Raw genomic sequence first — 27,814 nt, 5'->3', positions numbered from 1 at the left:
GGTGTCTAATTGCACCAATCACCACTCATCAGTTCAGGCCACCACTTTCTTCTCACAGCTTTCGTCTTTCTTGCGCCTTTAAGACATCTTTTTCTCAATTCCTTCAAATCTCGACCAATGACTATTCTTGACCTCCTTTGGTTCAAAGACACTGCTCTCTCTTTCATAGTCTTGCTGATTACTACACATACAGTGTTTTATTTTCACAAGTGCAGCTATCTGTTGTATTTCACTGCAATAAAAATAGTTAATGTTTGTTTGCATGGCCATATTCTGTAGCAGCTATTAAAATCAGTTATTACTGGTTTCTCTGCTTTAAGCTTACTGCAATTTAATTAAGAGACTTTTTACAACTGACACGTTTTGCTTTTATTTACAACACATATTCTGTGATCTTTCTGCAAACTGGGAAAGAGATCTGGAATAAAAATTCTCTAATTAAATTGCAGTAAGCTTATGATGGAGTAAAACTTAAGAATGCTCAATTTGTTTATCATCATTATCTGGGATGTTATACCAGTAAATCAATATTTAAAACAGGCGGCAGAACACACACATAAAAGACGGTTGTACTTGTCCAGCTTTTGGAGCCAGTGGCTCCTTAAGGCAAAAGGGTTGAGGGGGAAGGAAGAAGGTGAAGGAAAAGGATTGGAGATGTCTAGGAAAAGGGGTAGCTTTCACAGAACCAGTCTTTCCTTCTCATCCCGTGTGGTAAGTCTCTCCTGACCCAAAATTCTGGGTGACAGTCCCAAAATCTACTCCTTTTCCTTGACCTCTCCAGCCCTTTTCCTTCACTCCTCCTCCTTACCCTTCAAGCCTTCTGCCTGAAGAAGGAGCCACTGGCTCTAAAAGCTCGCCAGCTACATCAGTCTTTCATGTGTGTGTTCTGCCACAGTATTTAACACAGACTATTACAAAATTTCTGGTGAGTAGTTCTTCAGTTTACAAGGCCTCACTTTATGAGAAAGCATTACAAAACTGTTGCAACTTTTGTTAGGTGTGTGTTTAACAATAACATTAATATGATGTATAAGTTTCCTTATAAGTATGACCAAAGTATTTAAGAATAATTTTATTTTACAGATACACATTACAAATATGTGACAGAGTCCCTTGCAGTATTACAATTGTTTTTGCTTTAAGCTGTAATAATACTACCGAAGGGTCTTTATTTTAAGAAAACCTAACACTGAAGTTCTCGCAAAATAAAAAGTGCCTTTACGATTGTGGCACCCTACGCGTTGGACGGTATCAATCTGCATTCTAGTTACACAAAGGTAATATAAGTTTTTCAGGCTTTATAAATACTATGTAAACTGGAAGTCTACTGATATGACATATAAAGTGGCTAATTGAGAAAATTTATGATAGGAGGGGTGGGGTGTGGGAGATACAGAATGCACATATTAACTTCTACAGTAAAGAATATCAAAATGAACTTATAAAAACAGCACTATTCTAGGTATTTCGATGGTTTTAATGAAACGGAATGTGGTTTCTGTTATGCAATTTTTGTTCATTTCTTTCTCTTTAAGTATGAATTTTAGCATTAAAAAACTGACATTTTTGAAAAATTACCAGTGCATATTTAAAGCAACTTAATATTTGTTTGCTATATCACACAGTATGTCTGTTATGTATCTGGATCTTCTTCCCTACTGTGCCCATAGAGTATAAATTCCTTCCAGGAATGTTGTATGCATATTTTCTAAAACATCATCTCCTTTTAAAATAAAATAGCTGCTGAAATGCTGACAACCAATTTTTTTCAGTTTTGTGAAATTAAGGCACATATTCGGTCTCTAATGTCTGAGATCAGGTTCTTAAAAACTGTTTTAAGTACACACAGAGGCAGGAACAACATTTAAGTAAACATAAATTCATCACACATCATCTGGGCAAAGATTTGGACACGGAGAGTGGTATCTTCCAAGCTTCATCTGGAGTTCCTCTGCACAGAAAACAGAATGTAGAAAAATCAATGTTATGCAACACAGAAAGAAAGTTTCAACAAAAAATAATTGACAGGTAAAATTATAGATGAACAACATAAATTTATTCTTAAATTCACAGTCAGTAAACTTGATTTTATAAAAGAAACTACTACCTACCTTCTACTGTTCACATAATGCATGCAGGACCGGAACAATGTAAGTTATACCCATTTGCAAATAAAGAGGCCGGTTTTCAACAGCTCATATGCTTTTAGTTTATTATGTTTATCTGTAGATTCCCAGTTTTGTACCCCTTTCTTAAAGACTTTTGTGCAAAGATATAGAACAACTGCCTTTTCTCTTTAACCATACCTAACCCATTCTCCTTCCTTCCTTCCTTCCTTAGAAAGGTACTAATAATTCCAGAAACTACGATAGTTTCGTATACTTTTATATGGTTGTCACAGTATGAAAAATTTGTCTCTTGAAGGTAAGCACTGGCTAGCAAATCTATCAATGTGTTGATTCAGTTTCATATTGCGAAAAGGGCTAATGTGAAAGGTGTTGTAGCAATTGATGCTCTGTATTACTACCAGTTACCTCAAGCAAGATGATTAGAATTTTATGCACTGTCTGCAGATGAAGAACAGGTTAAACATTTTACCTTTCACATCTCGGCTGAAAATCTGTTGCTTGTGCTTGTGTACACATGGGTTGCTGTATCAATTATTTCAAAGTGGGTCTGCAAAGTTTTGCCTATGTCTTTGTTGGTTAAATTTCCACCAAGCTTAATCTCAGCTGCCTCCTTAATGTTACTGTGGAGCTGCAATACCTGTAAGACCAATGCCACACAAGAACAATTTGAAGCCAATCATGTGTGACCCCACTTGTAAATGGTAAGGCTGTGAAATGCATAATGACCTGTACATCAATGATACTTGGGAGCACGCTCGACGATGTAGAAGATGTCTGCTGGCATTGGCTGGTCCCCAGCTTGGGATTGGGTCACTGTACCCAATGATTACGGGTGGAGCTCCCGGGGAAAACATGGCCCTCCCTTTCCTCAGTTGTGGGACTCTCTTCATCAGGCCCCTCCACTGAGGTCTGACCAGCTTGGGTACTCTGCCGGTAGCTACACTACTGCCAGCATAGCCCTCAGCATCACTGAGGCATGCAAACCCTCCTGCTTGGCTCTAAATATGCCTGCGATAAGGTGGTGACACTTGAGAGGAAGGTGAAAGAGGTATTTTTATGTATCATTTTATGCTGAAAGAAACAACTGCCTATACAGAGCTCACGAAAGCTACAGAATAATCTGAAACATTCATTACCATTCATATGTTGTGCTTGCCACCAGATTTCTTTTGTGAATCTACCAAAAACATTCTGATTGAATCATTAACTGTCTGATATTCAGCATGTTTCATTTATCACGAGGGTCACTCAAATATAAACTGGAATATTTTAATACAGCTTTATTGGTGGTATATACCAATTAAAATGGAATGCATTATTTTTCTGTATAGTTCCGTCAACAGAAACACAATTTCTCCATCAAATGGAAAGATTTTTGATTCATTTAAGGAAGAAAGAAGTTGGCTGCCCCAGTAGTCAATTGTGTACATACTACAAGTTATTTTCATAAGTAAGTGTACTAAATTTTATATATTTTTTTTAAGAAAAAGTATATTTGAAAAAAAAAAGGCAATGTATTGTTGATATATTTGTTGACTATTGTTCCACATAATCGCCATCCCATTCAATGCATATGGTGAGCCATAGCACAAGCTTCTTTATGCCCTCCTTGAAGAACTCTCCCACCAGCTTCTTCCACTACTTCAGGAACTCTTTCTGCACTGCTCATCAGTTGAAAATTTAATTCCACTTGTGTGTATCCATGGAGATGGAAAGATTATAACCTGAAGAAGCCACGTCAGGGGAATACGAGGAGTGTGAGGGGTCAACACAGCCCAAACAATGAGTTCAAGGGTGCCTTGGTAGCTCAGGCTGTGTGAGGAGGGGTGTTGTCATGTAACAAACACACTCCTCATCAGCATTCCCCTGCTTTTGTTTCAAAAGCTCCTTTTGAGTTTTTTTGGGGATCCCACAATATCGTTGTGTGCATTATGGTCTCCCCCCCCCCCCCCCCCCCCCCCTTGAGGGAAAAATTCGACCAAAATCATGTCTTTTCAGTCTCCGTATCCTGAGGCCATGAGTTTTTTTTGCCTGAAATTGTGGTTTTGAATTTAATTTTTTGGCAGATGCAGGCAGCATTTATGTGACACCATTGTGATGACTGTCTTTTTGTCTTCACTGTATAATGAGCCATCCACATTTTGTGTCCAGTCACAAAAGTGCTCAGAAAATCCTTGCCTTCCAATCCAAGTTGCTCGAGGAACTTGTGGACTCTACTGACTCAACTTTTCTTGTGCTACTCTGTTAGCTGTTTTGGGACCCATATTGCACAAAGTTTTCTACATCCCATAATTTGTATGACTGTCTCAAAAGAGAGTTCTGGAGAGTTGTGGAAACATTGCATAAATTTCATCTACTGTCAACTGGCTGTTTTCACAGTTTTCTCGATTTTTTGCACCAACTCATCTGACAAAAGGGAAGGTCTTCCACTCTTCTGTTCATCATGAACATATGTACTCCCTACACCACTTAAACATGCTCATTCTCTTCGTAACACCTTTGTGATTCAGGAATAAATTTTGGTAGTTGTTATTTCTTCCTCGAGTAGGAGGTAGCTACAGCACATGGCTCACACTTCCTAGGATTTCTTACTGTCCTCTTTCACACAACTGGACACTACAATGTGAGTTCACATATTACCGGATCCTGTGATGCTCAGTCTGGTCAGTGTTATGGTCAAGTACACTTACTTTCGAACATGTCTCTCATTTGACTGTAGAGTCATCTTTCAAAACTTTCATTTCCTAACTCCTCCTTCGGTGGACCAAACATGTGGTAGCTACATGGAGACATGTCTGGACTTGGAGGTTGTTAAGAGGTCATCTTTGGAGCTTACTGAGGAGGACAACATTAATTGGTTCCAGGCATTGCTTGTTGCAATAAACAGTCTTAGCATCGCTCAGCAGCTTGCAGCAGCAGGCTGCATTCGCCATCCTTTGCCTACACAGATAGTCAATCTGCAAGGCACCTACTGAGCCCCTAAACTCAGCAGTCAAACTTTTCCCACCTTAGAGTTGAGTCTTGGCCTTGATCGGCACTGCCTCTCCAACTTCCCTCAACTCCGTACCCAACCTCTTGTTCTCTGGGGTATTGTGATGGACTAATGTTTCACTGACATGAGGAGGTATTGAATAGAATTGGAGAGGAGAGGCATTTGTGGCACAACTTGACAAGAAGAAGGGATCGGTTGGTAGGACATGTTCTGAGGCATCAAGGGATCACAAATTTAGCATTGGAGGGCATTGTAGAGGGAGACCAAGAGATGAATACACTAAGCAGATTCAGAAGGGTGTAGGTTGCAGTAAGTACTGGGAAATGAAGAAGCTTGCACAAGATAGAGTAACATGGAGAGCTGCATCAAATCAGTCTCACGACTGAAGACCACAACAACAACAACAACAACAACAACAACAACAACAACGTTTCACTGCAGATGAAGATTATTTCCACTAAAATCTCTCCTCATCCTTTAAAGGAATTCAAAAGTCATGACGAATGTCTTACAGCACATACTTTTAGGCCTGGTGACAGGAGTAGGAACTCACATGATTGATATTTTTCGTATCAAAGTATGTCTGATAAAATGGTGTGGGCACTTTCAATACTTATCCCCACTTGCGATGCAATCTCGATGACAGTAATGTGACAGTCATACTCTGCAAGCTAACATCCAGATTTAATATTGTCTTTATTGGTGACTATAGCTTTGATTTTTCACTATAATATGACCATTTAGAATCTGATGGGTCAAACAGCACATTTGAGTTTTATACAGAGTAGCATTACCAAATTGGGCCCGTAGTTTCTTCAAAATGTTGTATCTTCATTGCTGAGAAAAGAGTAATAAGGCACAAGGTGCAAGAGTGAAATGAACTAAGTTCCTGTTTACATTTGATTGAGCCATGTAGCTAAATCCAACGGGTTAGAATGTTTGACCACCACAGCCAGATAAAAATTTTTCTATTAATTTTTTTCCAAGCTGCATAGCAGAGCTCAACCTAAGACGACAATAAATGATGTCACGGGCTGCTTCATCATGCCTTTCTATTCTCACAGTGAATGTTATTGTGGGAAGAACCACAGACAGCCATCAATAACTCCTAACAGCCCTGCACTGACATTATTTTCTGCTCACATATGAGGTGCAAATTATTTCTACAAAATTTTATTGTAACTTTCTCAAGTGCTTGATACAGATCTAATCTCTAACACACAAATTTTTGGATTATTACCATCCTCAAATGTAAAATTATTACATTTAGAAGTATGTTGCCTACAAACCCTGATGATCGCTACAGGGTATCCAGCAGAGTCCCCAATTTCAAAATAAAATTTCTCGAAAAATAAAATCGTTAGATGATTGCAACAAATGGAATGTTTATTTTGAAATCTGTAAGAATTTTATGCAAAAGTTTCAAAATAGTTGAAAAAGCTGCTAGCAGATGGGGCTGTAATCGCAATATGTAGTATCTACAAATAGTGTGCTGCAGGTCAGAGTAATCAGTTCCATTACTGAAATGTGAAAGGAGGATAGCGAACAGAAGGAAGAGGTTGAAATCACATACGCCACTGAATTATGTGTTTTTCTGATATTGGAATACCACAAGTTAGGGCACAATAAGGTGCAATTTTCAAACACAATTTAATGTGCCAAAAGAACCCAATCCAAAAAATCATTCACAAGCTCTTTGCCAAATGCCAATGGACAGGCAGCATGGCTGATGATCTAACGGGGAATGTTGTCCCCAGGCAAACTGTAGTTACTCCTGAAAGTGTTGCCACAATTTTTTGAATGGTTCAGCAAAATCCAAGCAAGAAGAACTGCAGCAGAGACTGGATTGGGGTGTTCCAGCATGAGGCTTCCATTCGAAATCCAAAGCCACCAGGCCATACATGTGTGAGCTGTGTGAAAGGGGGCTGACTCTGCAAACCAAATAAAGCGCATTTCCACCTGAATGGATTACTTAAAAAATAAAATTGGTTGATTTTGGGGATCTGAAAATACCCACTTGTGTCAAGCGAATCCGCAATATTCTCCCAAAGTTACTGTCTAGTCTGTGGCACACAACAGTGGCATTATTGACCCTTTTTCATGTAACAAACTATCACTACTGAACATTACATTGCAATTTCAGAAAAATTTGAGGCCACACAGCTAGTGTTGGAGGACCGACCAGGCACTGTATGGTTTACACAAGTGGAGTCACACCACATCGCACAAAATAGGTGTTTCACTTTCTAAATGAATACTCTGAGAATAGAGTCACTGCACTGGATTATTGCAGATTTACTTGTGCAGGGATGGCCTCTATATTCGCACAATCTGACTCCTTGAGACTACTTTTTGTGTGGCACACTGAAAGATACTCTGTACCAGAACCATCCCACCACACTGGGCAATCTTGAATCAGCAATCTGTGTGCTATGTGATGGCAAACTTCATTGTTCATTTGTGCCACCTCTAGTGATGGAAAGAGAAAGAGACTGTGATGTGACTGCAAAGACTGCTTGCAGAGGATGAGTAATTATCATGCTGATATCCTACAAGTTGCACAGTGTACAGCTCTATCTGGTAGCAGCTGAAACTTCTGTATAAAATTCTTACAGCTTTCAAAATAAACACATATTTTTGAAATATTTAAATTTGAAATCAGGGACTCCTTCATCAGACACCCTGTATGTCCTAGACTCATTTCTAGGCTTCTACAGAACTGATGCCCAACAAACTGATGCCTGTTTCTCTTCCTCTACAATAAAGGTACAGCGAGTTTCATACATACTTGCACTGGAGACACCAAGTTTGCTCTAGCTAGTGTTATATCCTTTAAGGAAATATAGAAAAACTGGCAGTTATCTTGTTTAAGAGGCTGAGCTGGGACCTAAATTTCATTCTGTATGCAAGTCAGAGGTATATGTTCCTAGTACAATAAAGGACATCAGCATTTTTGATGTTGATAGCACTACTTACAGAACTTCTCTTTTCAGATAGTATGTGTGAAACTACAAAACTTGACAATATCACACAAAAATGGCAGTTGCCCACAGCTTCCATCCAGATACCAAGCAAGATTCTGAAGCAGAGGAGTAATTAATAATGAATACTCTAATTGCTGCATTTAGTAGCAAGGTGTCAGTCATGCTCTTATATGAAAAGTTCAATTGTGTAACATTAAATAGGCATGAGACACCGTGTTATCGCAGTACCATATTGCTACTTCTATAATTTACATTAGGCATAGCTCAAATTTTCTCCTTTATGTAAGATACATTTTACTTACCACTTATCCTGTATGGAAAAAAGATTTGTGCCCATTCATCTGACCCATCACAGCAGTCACAAATACCATCATTTACCTGGTTTGATGGAACACTTTCTGACAACAGAAATGAAAATATATTACACATTCGAAATACAGCACACCAATAATAATTATGCACACAAAGGATCATTAAAAACACTTTATGCAACTACAGCATGTCTCCTTACCAGCCACTGAAATACATGTGCAATGGATTGCGGGAAAAATGATTGTTGGAATCCCCCCCCCCCCCTCTCTCTCTCTCTCTCTCTCTCTCTCTCTCTCCCCCCCCCCCCTCCTCCCCCAGGATCAAGAGAGATACCAAGTGCAGCAACAGATGTGGAACTTCACTGACGAGCAGCATTCAAATTCCGGGATACCACAAATAACAATCTACTGGTAGTCAATGGGTTAAAGATGTGTTAAAATAAAAAATAAAAGCAAGAAATATAACAGATTAGAGCAACAACAGGCCTTTGAATGATGCTTGAAATAAAGTGCACCAAAAGAGACTGCACACCCTCTGCTAACCAACACACAAGCATCCTCTTTAAAATTATAAGATTCTACATTAAACACTAAATTTTAAATTCTCAATTGGCACCTTGTTTGCTGTACATGATATAGAGTATCATTCAAAGGAGCGTCAAAAGTTTCTCTAATCTATTTTATTCCTTGCATTTAAACAAGCATTTCACCGCCAGAAAAGATAAGGTGAGGCAAGAGTTACAAAAAGAAAATTTCAAAATAGAAAAGACACTATTCATAGGACAAGGACAGAATGATAATGCATAATGTTAACAGGTGAGGGGGCAAAAGAAAGCTGTGCCAGGAAATGAATAATCCAAAAAATGGGCATAAATTGAAACATGGAAAATAACAACTACCAAGCACATATTTGAAAGTCAAATTCTTTTTTCTTTTGTAGCTATAATATGTAATATTAGATGTATGTCTACATCTATACTCTGCAAACCACAATGAGGACCCACCGTACCAGTTATTTGGGATTCTTCCCATCCCATTCTGTATGGATTGCGGGAAGAATGATCGTTGGAATACCCCCCCCCCCCCTCTCTCTCTCTCTCTCTCTCTCTCTCTCTCTCTCTCTCTCTCTCTGTGTGTGTGTGTGTGTGTGTGTGTGTGTGTGTGTGTGTGTGTGTGATAATTATACTAATCTTATCCTCATGATTCCTATGTGAGCTAGAAATAGGGGACTGTAGTGTATTCTTAGAGTCATCATTTAAAGCCAGTTCTTGCAACTTTGTTAATGGAATATCCCGGGATAGTGTATGTTTATCTTCGAGAGCCTTGCAGTTCAGTTTCTTCAGTATCTCTGTGACACTCTCCCACAGAACAAATAAACCTCTGACCATTCATGCTGCCCCTCTCTGCTTACATTTGATACCCCTGTTAGCCCTATTTGGTATGGGTCACATACTTGAGCAATATTCTAGAACCAGGCGCACAACTAATTTGTAAGCAATCTCCTTTGTAGACTGATTGCACTTCCCCAGTATTTCACCAATAAACCGAAGTCTCCCATCTGCTTTACCCATGACTGAGCTTATATCCCTCCTGCGGATCCAGGGGTTAGAATAGGCCCAAGGTATTCCTGCCTGTCATATGAGGCGACTAAAAGGAGTTTCACACGTTTTGGCCTTTATGTGATGGTCCCCTGTAGGGTTTGACCTCTATTCTTCAACATTTTCCCGAAGAGTGTGCATTGAGATCTTTAGCCCACTTCCTTGTCGCATAGCAGTCCTGCGCACTCTCCATCTCTTGGGCAAGGACACCTTCCTGGGTGCGTTTTCCACCATGCACTATGCAGTGTCGATTTCTACGTCGACGATGACCACGGACTTCTTTGCACCTGATATCCAGCACAGAAGCCAGTCTGTTGTGGTGGGACCGCCATATACCCTGTTGGTTGTAGCCCCCTGACCACACAGGGATCACTCTGCTGATGCCTGCGCCGTTAACTCCCCACGTATGCCAAGGAGTAGACGCCCATCCCCCTGGGGCATCGGGGCTCCCGACAATGGCCATCCTACCAGGTGGCCTTTGCTGCGGCTGGTTGGTGCCTGTGGGGAGGGCCCCTGGTCGGAGTGGGTGGCATCAGGGCAGATGACACGTGATGAAGCGTAGTCCATCATCTCTTGCTGGTGGTGAAACACCAGCAGTCTTAATTGACCACGAGCTCAATTCAACACACAGAAGTATGACCCCAAATCGTTCCCCTCCCTGGCCACACCATGGGAGGAGCGTTAGGCTAAGGATGGCTGCAGATCTAATTCACCCCTTGTATGTTCGAGAGCTGATGGGGAATCTTTCATGACGATGAAGCCTCAGTTTTTTTTTTTTTTTTTTGTTGAGCATTTAGAGAACAGCTTTGGGGAGGTGGAGGGATTGTCCATAATGAGATCTGGCTCATGTTGTTGTTGTTGTCGTCTTCAGTCCTGAGACTGGTTTGATGCAGCTCTCCATGCTACTCTATCCTGTGCAAGCTTCTTCATCTCCCAGTACCTACTGCAACCTACATCCTTCTGAATCTGCTTAGTGTATTGCTCTCTTGGTCTCCCTCTACGATTTTTACCCTCCACGCTGCCCTCCAATGCTAAATTTGTGATCCCTTGTTGCCTCAAAACATGTCCTACCAACCGATCCCTTCTTCTAGTCAAGTTATGCCACAAACTTCTCTTCTCCCCAATCCTATTCAATACCTCCTCATTAGTTACGTGATCTACCCACCTTATCTTGAGCATTCTTCTGTAACACCACATTTCGAAAGCTTCTATTCTCTTCTTGTCCAAACTGGTTATCGTCCATGTTTCACTTCCATACATGGCTACACTCCATACAAATACTTTCAGAAACGACTTCCTGACACTTAAATCTATACTCGATGTTAACAAATTTCTCTTCTTCAGAAACGATTTCCTTGCCATTGCCAGTCTACATTTTATATCCTCTCTACTTCGACCATCATCAGTTATTTTACTCCCCAAATAGCAAAACTCCTTTACTACTTTAAGTGTCTCATTTCCTAATCTAATCCCCTCAGCATCACCCGATTTAATTTGGCTACATTCCATTATCCTCGTTTTGCTTTTGTTGATGTTCATCTTATATCCTCCTTTCAAGACACTGTCCATTCCGTTCAACTGCTCTTCCAAGTCCTTTGCTGTCTCTGACAGAATTACAATGTCATCGGCGAACCTCAAAGTTTTTACTTCTTCTCCATGAATTTTAATACCTACTCCGAATTTTTCTTTTGTTTCCTTTACTGCTTGCTCAATATACAGATTGAATAACATCGGGGAGAGGCTACAACCCTGTCTCACTCCTTTCCCAACCACTGCTTCCCTTTCATGCCCCTCGACTCTTATAACTGCCATCTGGTTTCTGTACAAATTGTAAATAGCCTTTCGCCCCCTGGCTCATTCCTGATCAAAATTAGCATCCTCTGCCCAGTCGTGGGAGTTACTCGCTTGTGACAAGCTGGGGGATGTTTCTGTAACCATCATGCCCCATAAGAGCTTAAATATGGTCCAGGGTATCATATTTCACAGGGAACTTCTTTTGCAGTCTGACAATGAGCTGCACTCCAATTTAGAGCAGCGATGTGTACATTTCGTCCGGCATGTCCACCGGTGTCCGAAGGATAATCAGGTTGCCACCGGTGCCTTCATCTTGGCCATTGAGGGTGATACATTGCCTGAGAAGGTCAACGTGATGGTCTACCGGTGTGATGTAAAGCCCTATATCCCTTCCCCCGATGCGGCACTTTAAGTGCTGGAAGTTCGGCCATATGTCTTCCTGCTGTACTTCCAATGTCACATGCCGAGATTGCGGGCGTACATCACATCCCAATACTCCATGTGCCCCTCCTCCCATCTGTGTCAACTACGGAGAGCACCATTCGCCTTGCTTGCCTGACTGCAGGATTCTCCAGAAAGAAAGGAAAATCATGGAGTACAAGGCCCTGGACAGACTGACCTACACTGAGGCTAAGAGAAAATTTGAACGCCTGCATCCTGTGCGTACGACATCATCTTACGCCACCGCTACAACAGTTCTGGCACCATCAGCTCCACCAACCCAGGTCACCTCTCAGAGCCGGAAGACTACACCTGCCCCCTGGATGATGAGGAGCATTTCCCTCCCTGTTGCTCCCGCACCACCTACTTTGGGAGCAACCCCCCCCCCCTCCCTCCCTCCCCAACCATCGGGGATGTCTGTCCCCACTTCTAAGCTGGAGAAGCGTAAGTCTTCTTTGGGTTTTCTTGCTAGAAAGGGGTCCCAGGTTTCTGCTAGTGGGAAAGACAACACCCGCCATTGGCTGAAGAGCCCAAAAGCAGCTGGTCATAGGGCTTCACGCTCATCTTCAGTCCTGGAGGCTGAACCAGTGAAGTCTTCCCAGCCATGGAAACCCAAGGAGCAGCAAGAAAAATCCAAAAAGAAAACCCCTAAGACCAAGGAAATTGTGGTGGCACCCACACCACTGCTACCCACAAGCTCTGCGGCTGAGGATGGGGTGGAGATTTTGGCATCCGCTGAGGACCTAGATCTCGCCAGACCCTAAGACACAATGGATATAGACTGCTCAGGTAATAAATTGGTGGCAGCAGGTGACTGAGGCGTAAACTGCTACACTGAATGTTCGGTGCCTTCCTAGTCTCACAATGTCATCCTCCAGTAGAACTATGGTGTTTTTTTTTTCCACCATCTGGCTGATCCACCTGATTGCTGTCTTTTTTGACATACGTAAAGCATACCACACGACTTGGCAACATCATATCCTTGCCACATTGTACGAGTTGTGTCTCCAGGGACCACTCCCGATTTTTATCCAAAACTTCCTGTCGCTCTTTACTTTCCATGTCCAAGTTGGTGACTCCCATAGTTCCATCCATATCCAGGAGAATGGAGTCCTGCAGGGCTCTGTATTGAATGTCTCTCTAATTTTAATGGCCACTAACGGTCTAGCAGCAGCTGACAGGCCCTCTGTCTCACCTTCTCTGTATGCAGACGACTTCTGCATTTTGTACTGCCGCTCCAGTACTGTTGTTGCTGAGCAGCGCCTCCAGGGAGCCATCAACAAGGCACAGTCATGGGCTCAAGCCTACGGCTTCCAGTTTTCAGCTGCAAAGTCGTGTGTCATGTGCTACTGTCCGCGTCGTACCATTCATCCGGAACCCGCACTTTACCTTAATGAGGATCCACTCACTGTAGTGGAGACATATCAATTCCTAGAATTGCTTTTCAATGCTCAATTGACTTGGCTCCCTCATCTTCGTCATCTTAAGCACAAGTGCTGGCAGCACCTCAATGCCCTCCATTGCCTGAGCAACACCAAGTCGGGTGCAGATCGCTGTAAGCTGCTGCAGCTTTACAGAGCCCTTGTCCAGTTCCGAACTGACTATGAGAGTGTGGTTTATGGTTCGGCAGTGCCTTCAGCATTGAATTTACTCGACCCTTTGCACCACTGTGGGGTTCGCTTAGCGACAGGAGCTTTTAGGATGAGTCCAGTGACCAGCGTACTGGTGGAGGCTGGAGTCCCTCCACTGCAGATCAAGCGGGCGCAACTGCTAGCCAGTTACGCAGTAAACAACCATAGTTCCCCTGAGCATCCAAATTACCATCTCCTTTTCCCACTCGCTGCAGTCCATATCCCACATCGGCAGCCCAGATCGGGGCTAATGAATGCGATTCGTGTGCGGTCCCTTCTCTCTGAACTGGAGTCCCTCCCTTTACCACCTCTACTTGCGGTCCGTTCCATTACGCCTCCATGGTGTACACCTCAGCTGCAGCTTCGTCTGGACCTTTTGCATGGCCCTAAGGACTCCTTTAACCCCGCTGCTCTCCGCTGTCACTTCCTCTCGATTCTTGACATGTTCCAGGGCTCTTACGTGGTTTACACCAATGGCTCAATGGCTGATGGTCACATAGGCGTCGCATATGTTCATGGAGGACATATTGAGCAGCACTCCTTGCCAGTTGGCTGCAGTGTTTTCACTGCAGAGCTTGCGGCCATATCTTGTGCTCTTGAGTACATCCGCTCGTGCCCTGGCGAGTCATTTCCCCTGGGTACTGACTCATTGAGCAGCCTACAAGCTATCGACCAGTGCTACCCTTACCAACCTCTGGTAGCGCCCATTCAGGTGTGTGTGTGTGTGTGTGTGTGTGTGTGTGTGTGTGTGTGTGTGTGTGTGTGTGTGTGTGTGTGTGTGTGTGTGTGGGCGCGCGCGCGGACCCAGGACACGTCAGAATCCCCGGCAACGAACTTGCTGACAGGGTGGCCAGACAGGCAACGTGGAAACTGCTTATGGAGATAGGCATCTCCGAAGCTGACCTGCGTTCTGTCTTAGATCGCAGTGTTTTCCGGCTTTGGGATACAGAATGGTATAAGCACGCACAACAAACAGCGTGTCATTAAGGAGACTATAAATGTGAGGAAGTCTTACACGCAGGCCTCTCACAGGGAATCAGTCCTCTGCTGCCTCCGCATTGGCCATACGTGGCTAACGCATGTTTACCTACTCCGTCTCGAGAACCCACCTCAGTGTCGCTGTGGTTCCCAAATGAGTCGTCCATCTCTTACTGGACTGCCCACTTTTAGCCGCTCTGCCTCAGACTTTTAACTTTCCCAGCACCCTGTCTTCGATGTTGGGCTACAATGCTTCCACAGTAGCTTTAGTTTTATGTTTTATCCGTAAGAGTGGGTTTTATACTTATATGTAGATTTTAGTGCATGTCCTTTGTCCCTCTGTGTCCTCCACCCTAGTGCTTCTAGGGTGGAGATTTTAATGTGTTGCAGAGTGGCTGGCTTTCCCTTTTTATTCTCGTGGTTGGCCAGCCACTGTAATCTGCTTTCATGTTTTACTCTCTTCTGTTTCTAGCGTCTCTGTTGTCTTCTTGTCCTCTTTTGTTACTTTTAGTGTTTGTTGACTTCCCTTCATTCTTGTGGCTTTTCCTTTCTTTCCGTTTTGTGTTATATGTTTTGTCTGTTTTATTCTCACACTTGAGGCATTGTTTTATTAGGAACAAGGGACCAATGACCTCTTAGTTTGGTCCCTTCTCCCACCTTTAAACCAACCAACCAACCGAGCCTATATGACAATTTCATTTCATATCCCTACAAAGTGTTACACTCAGGTATTTGTATGAGTTTGCCAATTTCAACAGTGACTGACTGATATTATAGTCATACGATACTACATTTTTTTAATTTTGCAAAGTGCACAATTTTATACTTCTGTACATTTATAGCAAGTTGCCAATCTTTGCACCACTTTGAAATCTTATCAAGATCTGACTGAATATTTATGCTGTTTCTTTCAGACAGGACTTCATTACATCTGCAAAAAGCATGTTACTATCAATATTGTCTGTAAGGTCACTAAAATACAACATGAACAGTAAGGATTCCAACACACTTCCTTGGGGACACCAGAAGTTACTTCTATATCTGCCAACAAATCTCCTTCCAAGATAACATACTGTGTCCTCTCTGCAAAAGTCCTCAATGCAGTCACAAATTTTACTTGACACCCCCTTATGATCACACTTTTGACAATAAGCAAAGGTGTGGTACGGAGTTAAATGCTTTTTGAAAATCAAGAAGTACTGCATCTACCTGACTGCTTCAATCCAAAGCTTTCAGATTGTCCTGTGAGAAAACTGCATGTTGGGTTTTGCATGATTGATGTTTTCAGAATCCACGCTGTTTGACACTGAGAATGTCATTCTGTTCAAGAATCTTCCTTATGTTTGAACTCAGAATATTTTCTAAGATTCTACAACAAATCGATATCAAGGATGTGGGACAATAGTTCTGTGGATCACTTCTACTACCCTTCTCCTAGACAGGTATTACCTGTGCTTTTTTTTCCAAGAAGTGGGTGTGGTTTGTTATTCAAGGGATCTGTGATACATTATAGTTAGAAAAGGGGCTAACTCAGCCACAAATTCAGTACAGAATCTGGCAGGAATTCCATTCACCCTTTTTAATTATTTCAGCTGTTTCTCAACCCCACTGATACTAATACTTATTTCATTCACCTTTCCAGTGGTATGAGGGTTAAATTGGGGCAATTCTTCTGCGTTTTCCTTTGTGAAAGAAAATTTGAAAATAGAGTTAAGCATTTCAGCTTTTGCTTTGCTACCCTCAATTTCAGTTCCTGTCTCATTCCCTAGGGACTGGATACTAACTTTGGTGCCACAAACAGCTTTTACAAATGATCAGAATTTCTTTGGGTTTTGTGAAATATCATTTGACAATATTCTACTATGGTAGTCACTGAAGGTATCACTCACTGCTCTCTTGACAGCCAAATACACTGCATTCAGCATATCTCTCTCTCTCTCTCTCTCTCTCTCTCTCTCTCTCTCTCTCTCTCTATCTCTATAGCCCTATGGTGGTACTGATTCAAGTGCCTTTGGAAGTAAAGAAATGCTGTAGCTTCCTGACTGTCTTGTCTCATGGCTTCCAGAATGTCACATGAAAAAAGCAGAAGCACAGTTTCGCATGACAATGCTGTTCACCATGGAGGCATTAATTCTGTTTGAAATATTTTTTTGAGACCAGAATGACACTGAGTATACTTGACAGTTAAAAACTGAAATACACAGTATTGATGGTCCATAATAATATTTACTTTATAGCTGGTTGTAAAGCAGCTTTCTAGGCCTAGAGAGCTGAAAGCGGTTTCACAACGAACTGTAAAATAAGTATTATTTTTATGTTTTTAAAATGTATATGCTTTTCCAAGAACCAATGGAATATTCCATAAATACTGGAAGGTAGTTTTGCTGATTACTTCTGCTAACCTCCTTGTAGATGGGAGTGACATGCTTTCTCCCAACTACTGCATACACCCACCCCTCCCTCCCTCCCCCGTCCCTCCCTCCCTCTCTCTCTCTCTGATCTACCATATAAAAAAATGGGCTAACTCAACCATCAAGACCTGGAGCTTTGTTCAGTTTTAGTGATTTGAGCTGTTTCTCAGTGACACTGACACTACTGTCTGTATCACTCATCTCTGCAGCAGTTTGAGAATTAAACTGGGGGGAATATACTGGATTTTCTTTTGTAAGGGAACATTTGAAAATTGGGGTCATAAAAAATCTGGTTATGCTTTATTACTGTTTGTTTCTGTTCCTGTGTCATCCATGACTGAGTGGACACACTTTGGAGCCACCAATGGCCTTTACATATGACTAGAATTTCTTTGGTTTTTGAGAGGGGCACCTTTCCATAATATTCTGCTAAAGCGCGGATTGCCCTCTTGACTATGTAATCTAACTTTTACTTCCATTTTGTCAGTTTGTGTATCAAAGGAAATGACACAAGCAATCATTTGGAATTGTGGTGTTTCAAGAAAGGTTGCCATAATTATGTCACATGCCCTTCATCACGAATTTCAATTGTGTCTGAGTTGCAATGGACATGATGACAAAACAGAGGTACTACTCTAAAAGTTACACAAGTTGTTATTTGTTTCCATGCTCAATGCATTGAATAGCTGCAAACAATCAGATACATAGGTGAGCTGCTTCCTGTAAGTTGGAAATACGAAAGATCGCACACAAAAGAAAAACATCTGTGCCTAGAATAAATTTAATTTAAGGGTAGAATATAACTACTCTGACATATCAAAGCTAAACTAACAATGTCACACTAGACACACACTCGTGGATGTGGTGTACCAGAGATTGCAGTTATGTAGTGTTTATCAGACACCATATCCATTCTCATTTATTCATTCATATTGTGTTCTGTAAATCCCATCATGAAGTAAAGCCTTTATAGCAAAGTGGAACAAATCAAGTCACACAGGCAAATGCAGTCACTGTAGGTAATTTATCTTAAGTATACAAACAGCAAATTATTATGTGCTAATTATTTACATTGATAATTATGGGAATTGCTTCTAGATTACTTTATTGGTACATGATGAAAAGCAGCAACTTTTCTCTTCGACAACTCTCTTTAATGTTCTAAACTAGGCATTAATGTAATTTCATGCTAACACTATTTTTTATCTATACATCAGCAAAGTGAAAACAGTTCATTAAACAAAACTGATATCTACTGGTGAAGTATACAGTGTCTTTCTAAGTAAATTTAATGGAACAGCTTTTAATTGTTTGTTTTTCTCCCTGTAGTTTCAACTTCTGTTAGAAATAATTAGCCTAATCAAATTTAGTGGTCAACAATTTGAATTTAATGCAATCTGTTTCCACACTCCTGTCACCAAGGAGTTTGCATTACCAGCTTTATTTCACCTAAGTGGCTCTCTTATCTCTTTTTTTTTTTTTTTTTTTTTTTTTTTTTTTTTTTTTTTTTTTTTTTTTTACGCATCAGTTGTTTTTCTTCTAGTATACATAAACATACATAAAGTAATGCCCACAAATACTGGTAGATTAGCAATAGTCATAATTTGTTTTTAGAATATTTTGCAGAAGTAACCTGGAATGGCTGCCCCTGCCTATTACTGTATAAATTGACTCTTTCCACAGGCCTGAGGGCTCTCCTTCATGAAGGGATTTACAGAGCACAATGTGTGAATGAATAAATGAATGTTGGTGTTCATGTTATAACATATTATGATGCCTTAGCAGATAGTATTAATTGCAATCTCAGGTTTTTTCCATCAAACTTCTCAGTTTCATTGGTTATCATGTAGTCTATGATCGCTGCTTTTCATCTTGAAGTCCAGGTGTGGCCTTATCATGCAGCTTACGTAGAGGTTTCTTTTTCTTTCTTTAATTGTTGTGTCAAACAGTTTTTGTCCACTGAGATTCTTTTACAGGTTCTCCATGTGGTCCTATTTTGTTCTTGTCCACTTATTAATCTTATATAGACTTTGTGAAGTTTTATATTATATGTCTCTGTAGTAACACTTAAGCCTTCATGTAACATTTTACCATTGATAGTTGTAGTTGACTCACAGTGAAATGAAGTGCTAAAAAGTGCGAAAAATCGTGAAATAAATCAACAGGAACCTAATCTATAAAAACGAAGGTGTAAAGGAAGGGACAGTGTCATATGGAAGCTTTATGCTGTCACATGGATTCAAAAAACAATCATATGAAACTCAATTCATGTTCATCACACAATAGCCCCAGTGCCATGGAGTGAGGAAAGAGGATTAATTCAGTGTTTATAGACATTCGGAAAGCTTTTGATTCAATTAGACATTCTCACCTTAAACAGAAAATACGTTCATATGGATTTGTATCAGGTCTGTGACCAGTTAAAAAAATTCCTGACAGTATGGACATAGCACCTTGTCCAGGATGGAGAGTCATTTGCACACACTGAAGTTAGTTCAGTGTGTGTAGACTACTCCACGGTAGTGTAACATGACTACCACTTTTGCCATATATATACTGTGTTCACTTTCACTGCACTGGCCATTAATCAATCCCATAAGACACTGTTAGGTGGATGTAAAATAAGCCACAACCATGGTCTTCAAGTCAGTGGGACAAAACATGCTAAACTGAGCATCTAGATTAGTTAGTCCATACCAAAAATCTACTGATTCTTTAAAGAACTGAACTATCATGTATGAAAAAGCTTCAGACTTTTTATTACTTCACCTATTTTTACTACATACTTTTTAATATATTACTTTCGATATGAAGCATGTAAGTGACAATAAATTTAGAAACAATTTGAAATTATGTTTAAAGTTTATTGGAAGTCACCAAGTGCTCTCATTATCAAAACACTGGATTAGTGCAGTCTGGGTAATTTATGCCTTTTTTTTTATTCGATTATTATTATTTCGATGTTTATGTTGTCATATCTCCTGAATTTTTGAGTCGCACAATGACATAATTTTGCAGGAATGTTCACGGGCATACATGAATACTGTCTGCAAAACGTTTTGTGAGTAGAGTTAGCAGTAATGTAGTACTCAAGTAAAATGATATGAACCCCAAAAATCGTTTTGTGGGAGTTTCAGTGAGAAATCGGTGATAAAAAGTTTCACAGAGGTTTGAAATTGTGTGTAAAGTTTGTTGCATGTCACAGAGTATGTGTGCATGGTGAGTTACAAACACAGTTTCTAAATTTAGTACCTGTCTTACTGTGTACAACCTTTTAACATAAGATTACACCTTTTAATGAGTAGATTATGACACGAACTTACATTTTTAAATTTGTTAAGTGATTATATGGAATACTGGCCCCCCCTCCCCCCCCCCCCCCGGAGATATTCGCAGTTTTTCACTAGTTTACTGTTTTATTTAATAAGAAATGCTGCATGTTTTCTCGGATTGTACAAGTGTATTCTTGTATTTAAAATGTTTATTAAAAGCAGTTTCTCACTGGTTTACTGTTTTATTTAATAAGAAGTGCTGTATGTTGTCTCGAGTCCTTGTTTTCTGAGGCTAGTATGACCTGCCCCCCCCCCCCCCCAGTTCAGATCCTGGTATGCCCTTGCTTATATATCGATAATATAATCCCTAAATGTTTATCTGTGGTTAATAACAAAAATGAATTTAAAATTAAATATACAATTCACAGTTATAATCTTAGAAGTGGACATAATTTCTGTACAGACCATGAATTACCACCGAGGATTCACAAAGGAGTTTTATGTTCTGGTCCAAAAATCTACGACAGGTTGTTAGCACACCCCAGACAAGAGATTGAAAATCTCTATATAATCAAAAATAAAGTAAAGGCATTCCTCATCAGACATGCCTACATTTCATCAGAATATTTGCATAATTCTAAAGTTTATGTTAAACAGATCTTGATTCTGCCAGTATAGATAACTGACAGTAGTCAGTCTATTTACATTGTGTTATCAATAATTGGTTATTTTAGAAATCTACATAAATTATTTAAATGCTTTGCCTTAAGTCTTGGGTAAAAGCATTAGCTACACTGTAGAAGAGAAGGAGCAGTAGCTTTTCTTCATAGTGGTCATTTTTCTCCTGGCATAGTCCATATCAATTCAGGCAGGCTGGGAAAAAAATCTTACCTTCATAGTCTTGGATGTTATTGAATTTAGCATATGTTAAAATGAAGGACTAAGAAGGAAACCTGAATTTTTCGTTTTCTCAAAAAAAAAAAAAAAAAAAAAATTCTGCTCCGAGATACAGCCCTCCAGAGATTACACTGCGTATACCATTTTGACTATGCGAACTTTGGGAAAGATTTATAAAATGCTGTATCTCTGGAACAGTTCTAGATTTTTTTTTTTCATTTGAAAGATAATTGCTTTATTGTTACAAAGAAATCCTCCATTTGGACCTATTTATCAAAGTTCTTTTACTATAGCGTTCTGAACTTTTTTTATAATTTATGGAATAAAACTTTTTTTCAAAAATGCCAATCCATAAAATTTTGATTTTTTTTTTTCCCCGTTTGATTCATACCATATAGTTCTACATTCCCTGAAAAAGAGAGCTTTCACTTTTAGGTTGAACAGGTTTTACAAACAATTTAAATTTTTACCATACATAAAACCTGTTTTATTACCACAATATCACATAACAGGCCCATAAAAGTCAAAACCTAGCCTTATTTAACAGAATTTTAGTTTTGAAAGATGAGTAAGATACTCATTTTTCAAGCATTTTAAATGACTTCAAAATGTATGTGAAAGGTCCAAAGACAAAGGTTTCAATTTATACAACTTCTGTGCATTCTGTTTTGTACTGAAATTAGCCAGTCAATGAATTAAAAATATGTTCCACAGTTTCAGTATCTTCCTTTGATATAGAGCGATGCCTTCCTGTTGAACCAATAAGAACTGGAGCTCTTACAGTCTTCAAAACATTGTGAACAGGAAGTGAGCACCAATGGCATTATTGCTGTCCTTCAACCGGAAACCTATATCCAACAGCTGATCCATGTGGCAGCATAAAGTTCACTACAATTTTATTTAACTTGTAACTGGTGTCTATGATCTCTGCAGACAGACAGACAGACAGACAAGACAGACACACAGACACACAGACACACACACACACACACACACACACACACACACACACACACACACACACACACACACGGTTACGTGCAATATGAGTTTGCCCATCACTTTGAGTCCAAATATGTGTCTTCTGAATTCCTTTCACAGTAGTAGTTTGTTTGGACCATTCTTTTTTTCTGCTTCGGAATTCTTTGATTTCCTCATTGGACAAATGAATGAGGGCTGTGGATGTGTAAGATTTCACGACCCTCGTAAAATCCTCAGCATTCTGAATCGCAGCTGTATTTGGTCTGGAAAGATTGTGTTTGGTAGCATGGTGCTTCAGCAGGCCTCTTACACCAACACAAGGCCCCTTCCTGTGACCAGCAGCACTGTATGCCCAGTCAGTTGGCACAAGCAACTTACTCAATTCAAACAGCTGGTAACGATTTTTAAAATGACTAGGAGCACCATCAGAAATAATGATGATCTTCTCTGCCCCCGTTTGCGATTGAAGAATTTGCTAGCAAAGCATGTGCTGAGTCATTTCCTGTGTCATCACTCATAACCAACACTTGTGGTCTTGTTTTGAAAATATGTCACTCCTGTACAATTTGAAACCTGGTCATTACTCCAATGATACTCTTGTACTTCTTGTGGGATAATTACAGACCAGTTCTTGGCAAAATCACAGTGAAGCACTAAACATAGTTCTTCAGCCTGTACACACCCTTTCACTTCTGCAGTGTGGTGGTGTTGCAATTCTTTCAGATGCTGGTGTGTGGTGTGTTACTGCTTTCACTGACTATTTGCCAAGTTCATCAATGAAACTGTCAAAGACAACAGTTTTCTTAATTGCTTTATTTTCCTCCCTTGTCGCATATGTAATTTCTGCAGAGTTATCTGCTACGTCTTCCAGGTCAAGTGTCAATAAAGACAGTCCTCCCTCTCCAGGGCAGTCACCACATTCTTGAAACAAACAAGTCTCTCGTTTTACATCACATACTACTAACAGCTTCACATACCCAACCAAGGTGTCGTATGTCACATGCTCCATTAAGTTCTTCAAAGTTACTGCACAAAGTTCAAAATTCGTGCAGTACACACATAAACACACATCTCTAGGAGGGTGGGGAACTACCCACTTAGGCCTTAGTGCATAAAATTTTGTTCTTCCAATATGTGAAGTTGTGTAGTTGTTCTTATAAATTGCAGAAGTTTCTTTAATACTGCAAGTCATGTACCTCTTCACTTTCTCAACTTTTTGTCCTTCAACTGTTACAGTTATATTGTCTTTTTTGGTGGCACTCTAGCAAGAACAGAGAACAGTGCCACTAATCTTCCAGATAAAATGACTGCACTATTTGAACTTGAGCTGCTTCTAAAGGATGACCATAATAGGGATCTGGTCTTCCAAAGACTCCTTTTAGAGACCTCACATTTCTTGATTTGTCTACCATGTACTTCTTTGAAAATATGCCTGGAATAATAGTTAAAACTTGCACCTTTTCACTGTAGGATTCACAATATTCAACAACTGAATTGATATTTGTGAAAAATTCATGGCAAGAAGTGCAAGAGTGCTTTGGTTCATTTTCTTCTGAAGATGAAATTTTTACTGTGAAGAGTGTGGTCAGTTTTATTGCTGTAGTGTATTCATGCATAACTTTAGTAATTTCTCTGCACTTTCTTGATGCATAGTGCTTATGACTCGACACACTTGCCTCTGCAGTTGACTGATTCAGGGTATTTAATTCTTCCTCTATCGACGCAAATCCTGCGTCATCTGCACCATGGGAGGCTTCACCTTGTTCAGATACTATCATTGTTGTTATTCGGTCAAAACATTTAAAACACAAAAAGTCGTCACTGGAAACATCTTCATTTTGAAACAGTCTTCAAATGAGAACACTTACTCCCAACCTGGACAAAGTGTCTCTCTTTTTTTTTTTATTTTAAAATACCACTCTTTTATCGATATGCAAGTAGTCAGCACACTTCACTCTCCTGTGGACCCAGTCAGAAGACATTTCAAACAGTTCTTTTCACAAAACACACTGTAACTTTGTCAACTGGCAAATTCCTCACAAAAACAAAGAACTCACTAGATGGTCTCAGATTTCTTAGAAGCCTTAGCAGTAAACAAATTAGCACTGAACAAGTGCAATACAGAAACCTGCAATGAAAACCATGACAAAGAAACTGACACAAAACTACAGCAAAGTATTTAAAAAAAAAAAAAAAACTTTAACAATGAAAGTGAAAAATATAACTGCAGCAGAGAAAGTGGTAAGACATAACTGCAACAAAGACAATAGAGAAAACATTGTAACAAGGAAATTAGTAAGAAACAACTTCAGTGAAAGCATACATTACCCTCGAAAGTTAAAAAAATAAATAAATAAATAAATAAAAGATTTTTAAAATAAAACCTGTCTAATGTAAGAAAGTGGAAGCTTTCCTTTACAGAGAATATAGTACTACATGGTACTAATCAACAGAAAAAAAAACTTTTCTAGATTGGCACTTTTGAAAAATAAGTTTTTTTTCTATAGATTATTAAAAAAAATTCAAACAGTGACAGTAAAAGAACTGTGACAAATACATCTAAACAGAGGATACCATTGCAATTATAAAGCAATTATCTTACAAATAAAAACTAACAAAATATCTAGACTGTTACAGAGATAAGCATTTTAAAATTTTTTCCAAAATTTGCATCTTCAAAATGGTGTTTGCAGTGTCATCTTTGGAGAACACAAAAAAACCTGTTTTTTACTTACTCCTGAATTTTAGCATATGCTAAATTAAACAACATCTAGACTATGACGGTAACCCCCTGCCTGAAGTGATATGGATTATGCCTCCTGGTGTACACAAAAACATAAAGAAATCCCCATAGTTATAGGTATGTTAGCAGTAGTCATAATTTGCTGTTTGTATATTTTACACAAGTATCCTGGAATGGTTACTTGTGATTGACCCAATAAATCTTTTACAGCAGAAGCAGTTAATTATCTGATTCCACAATCCTCAGTAGCATATGTCCTGACATCCGAATTTTACGTAACGGAGAGTATTATTTTCAATTTCAAGGTTTTTGTCTGTGATGCAGCTGTGTATGAGGAAATTCTATCCAGTAAAAACTGAATAATATCAGACTAGATCTTGTCAAAATATCAGATTGGTGCAAGGACTGAGACATAGCTTTCATTGGAAAGAATGGTATCCTTTGATTATGGGATTAATGAGTCACAAAGTCATCCATGTCATACAAATATTTAAGAATAGAAATATGTGAAAAATGTGGATTTAAACAATAACATAAGCTCAGCTAGGCTATAAGTAAAGCAAATGATAGGCCAAGTTTCATGATGGGGAAAATGTCGGAGAATGTAACACACACAGATAAAACAATTATCCAAAACACTTACATTGCTCATTCTTGAATAGGCTACTGATCAAGTTATCAGAACAATACCAAGTTAACAGGGGACATCAATGAGTATATATGGAAGGACAGTGACAGTGGTCCCACACTTGTTTGACTGGTAAAACAGAGAGAGAGAGAGAGAGAGAGAGAGAGAGAGAGAGAGAGAGAGAGTGTGTGTGTCAGAAATTGAAAAGCAGGTACTGTAAGAAAGGCGTGTACCTCTCTTGTGAACCTGCTTACAGAACTCCAAAAACTACCTTTCACGGCAAACAGCATATTCTTCGGCCTCCTATGTATCTACCACCTAGAGAAAATCAGAAAAATAACAGCTTGCGCATTCTTCCCATACACCATCCGTGACTGGAACAGAAAACGGCCTTAATACACGGTACATACAAATTCCGCGCGGAGATTACTACTCCGCTTCCCATAAAGTGAATCCAGTGTCTTAAACTATCATATCGGTCGGTAACATTACGGTAATCACTTAATTCTTAAACTATCTGTAACACAAGCAACTAGGATAGGGGAGGAGGTGTTTGGTTGCTTGGCGGAATGGTTTAACGCACAAATAAGTGAATTGGCTGCTTGGTTTTCTTACTTGATGAAACACTTCTTACAGTATATGTCTTGCTGCCACTACGTAATCAAACAGTAAATTTCCGTACGTACTTGACAGACTAGCCTCAGCTTCACAATGAAAGACAGCATTCTTGCACGCGTTTGTTCCTGGTTCGTCGCTTCCGTCTGCTGGACAGTCACAGTAATTATCATTCACGAGCCGAAAATCTATCTCTTGTTTCGAACTGTGGCATACAAAGTTTCCTTTGGAATTTGGTACATATTTGTACGCATTATTTGGATGCATTCCCCTAACGTTTACTTTTAAATGCCGGATTAATCTTTCCACGTTACCATGTGTGATGGCAGTAAGTGATAGCATTTGAAAGCATAAGAAGAGTATACCGACTAAACACACGAAAACAACCGTGTATTTGAATCGCTTTTTGAGGAACTGTCTTTTCCAATAGTCGAGTCCACGTGATTTCATTGCAGCGGCGTTTCTGTGAATTTATACACAATTCGTTCATGTCAGCCCAAGTTCAAGGTATAACATTGTATATTTTCAGCCAGATTCTGATCTTGAAACCATGTAATTAATTTACTTTAGTCTGTATTTAATTACAAACTTTCACAGCTGTCTGCTTCCGCAATTGACACGCAACTAACTTCTCGAACAGTTGGCACCAAAAGGTTTGAACTACTGCAGACTGCTTCACTTTAAATAAGTTCTGTTTGTGTCAAAGATGTTAAAATGTCAACAAACTAAAAAGCGAAGACGTGGAGCTCAGATATTCGGTCAAAAGAAGAGAACTGTGAAGCGTGCAAGTGGTAGCGGTTGGCAGGACATGATTGAGTTCCTTGTGTTTGTCATTGTTTACATCGCGGGAACGTCTGTGCCGTCATTTACTAAAACAGTTTAGTCCCGCCAGACACGTACGGTTTAAAACGTTTTAGTTTACCTGTATTAGAGAAAAACGTTGTAATCCACGAAACCATGATAACTTTTGCTCGATATTATTTGACAATGAAAATTCTGTGTGATATTATTGAAAAATTGTAGAAAATACCAGAAGCACGGGATTTTGCGTCCGCAAAGGAATGCAAAATGTTACGCCAGCAAGTATTCCCGCCTACCCGCTAGTATGTTGCTGCCCTAGGTTCCATACTCTCATTTTATGGTAGATTAGAACGAGACCGATGTTTACTTGTGCAGTGTAACACCATAGAACTGTAACAAACCAAGGGACAAACATATTGTTTTAGACATTCTGTGCATCAATAATGTTTCAGTTTGTTTGCAATAGAATAAAGACTATGTTTCTGATGTTTCTCGGCATTGTCAAGCGTGCTTTGTGCTGCCTCCGTCGACGACGACGGCTTTCTGGTGACCCCGTACCACTGACTGCAGTCGGTGTTGTTCCTAACACCAATACAGTTGAAAGTGAC

General features: G+C 39.8%; 2 protein-coding genes across 2 annotated transcripts in view; one reads left to right on the top strand and one right to left on the bottom strand.

Moving 5' to 3' along the window:
* Nucleotides 1–1,057: 1,057 nt before the first annotated feature.
* Nucleotides 1,058–27,113, bottom strand: LOC126252260 (uncharacterized). Its single transcript, XM_049953136.1, has 3 exons — nt 26,477–27,113; nt 8,408–8,503; nt 1,058–1,951 (listed from the first exon to the last, which is right to left on the bottom strand). The coding sequence occupies exons 1-3, from the start codon at nt 26,853–26,855 to the stop codon at nt 1,884–1,886; spliced, it is 543 nt and encodes a 180-aa protein (XP_049809093.1). The 5' UTR covers nt 26,856–27,113; the 3' UTR covers nt 1,058–1,883.
* Nucleotides 27,101–27,814, top strand: part of LOC126252251 (receptor-binding cancer antigen expressed on SiSo cells) — a 49,155-nt gene continuing 48,441 nt past the window's right edge. The window contains exon 1 of the mRNA XM_049953126.1: nt 27,101–27,814. Coding sequence (XP_049809083.1) covers nt 27,650–27,814 — 165 coding nt within the window. The 5' untranslated portion in view covers nt 27,101–27,649.

The sequence above is a fragment of the Schistocerca nitens genome, chromosome 1 (genome assembly GCF_023898315.1).
Source record: "Schistocerca nitens isolate TAMUIC-IGC-003100 chromosome 1, iqSchNite1.1, whole genome shotgun sequence".
Classification (NCBI taxonomy): Eukaryota; Metazoa; Arthropoda; class Insecta; order Orthoptera; family Acrididae; genus Schistocerca; species Schistocerca nitens.
Note: the sequence above shows the minus strand (reverse complement) of the source record. Positions and strands in the feature narration are given on the sequence as shown.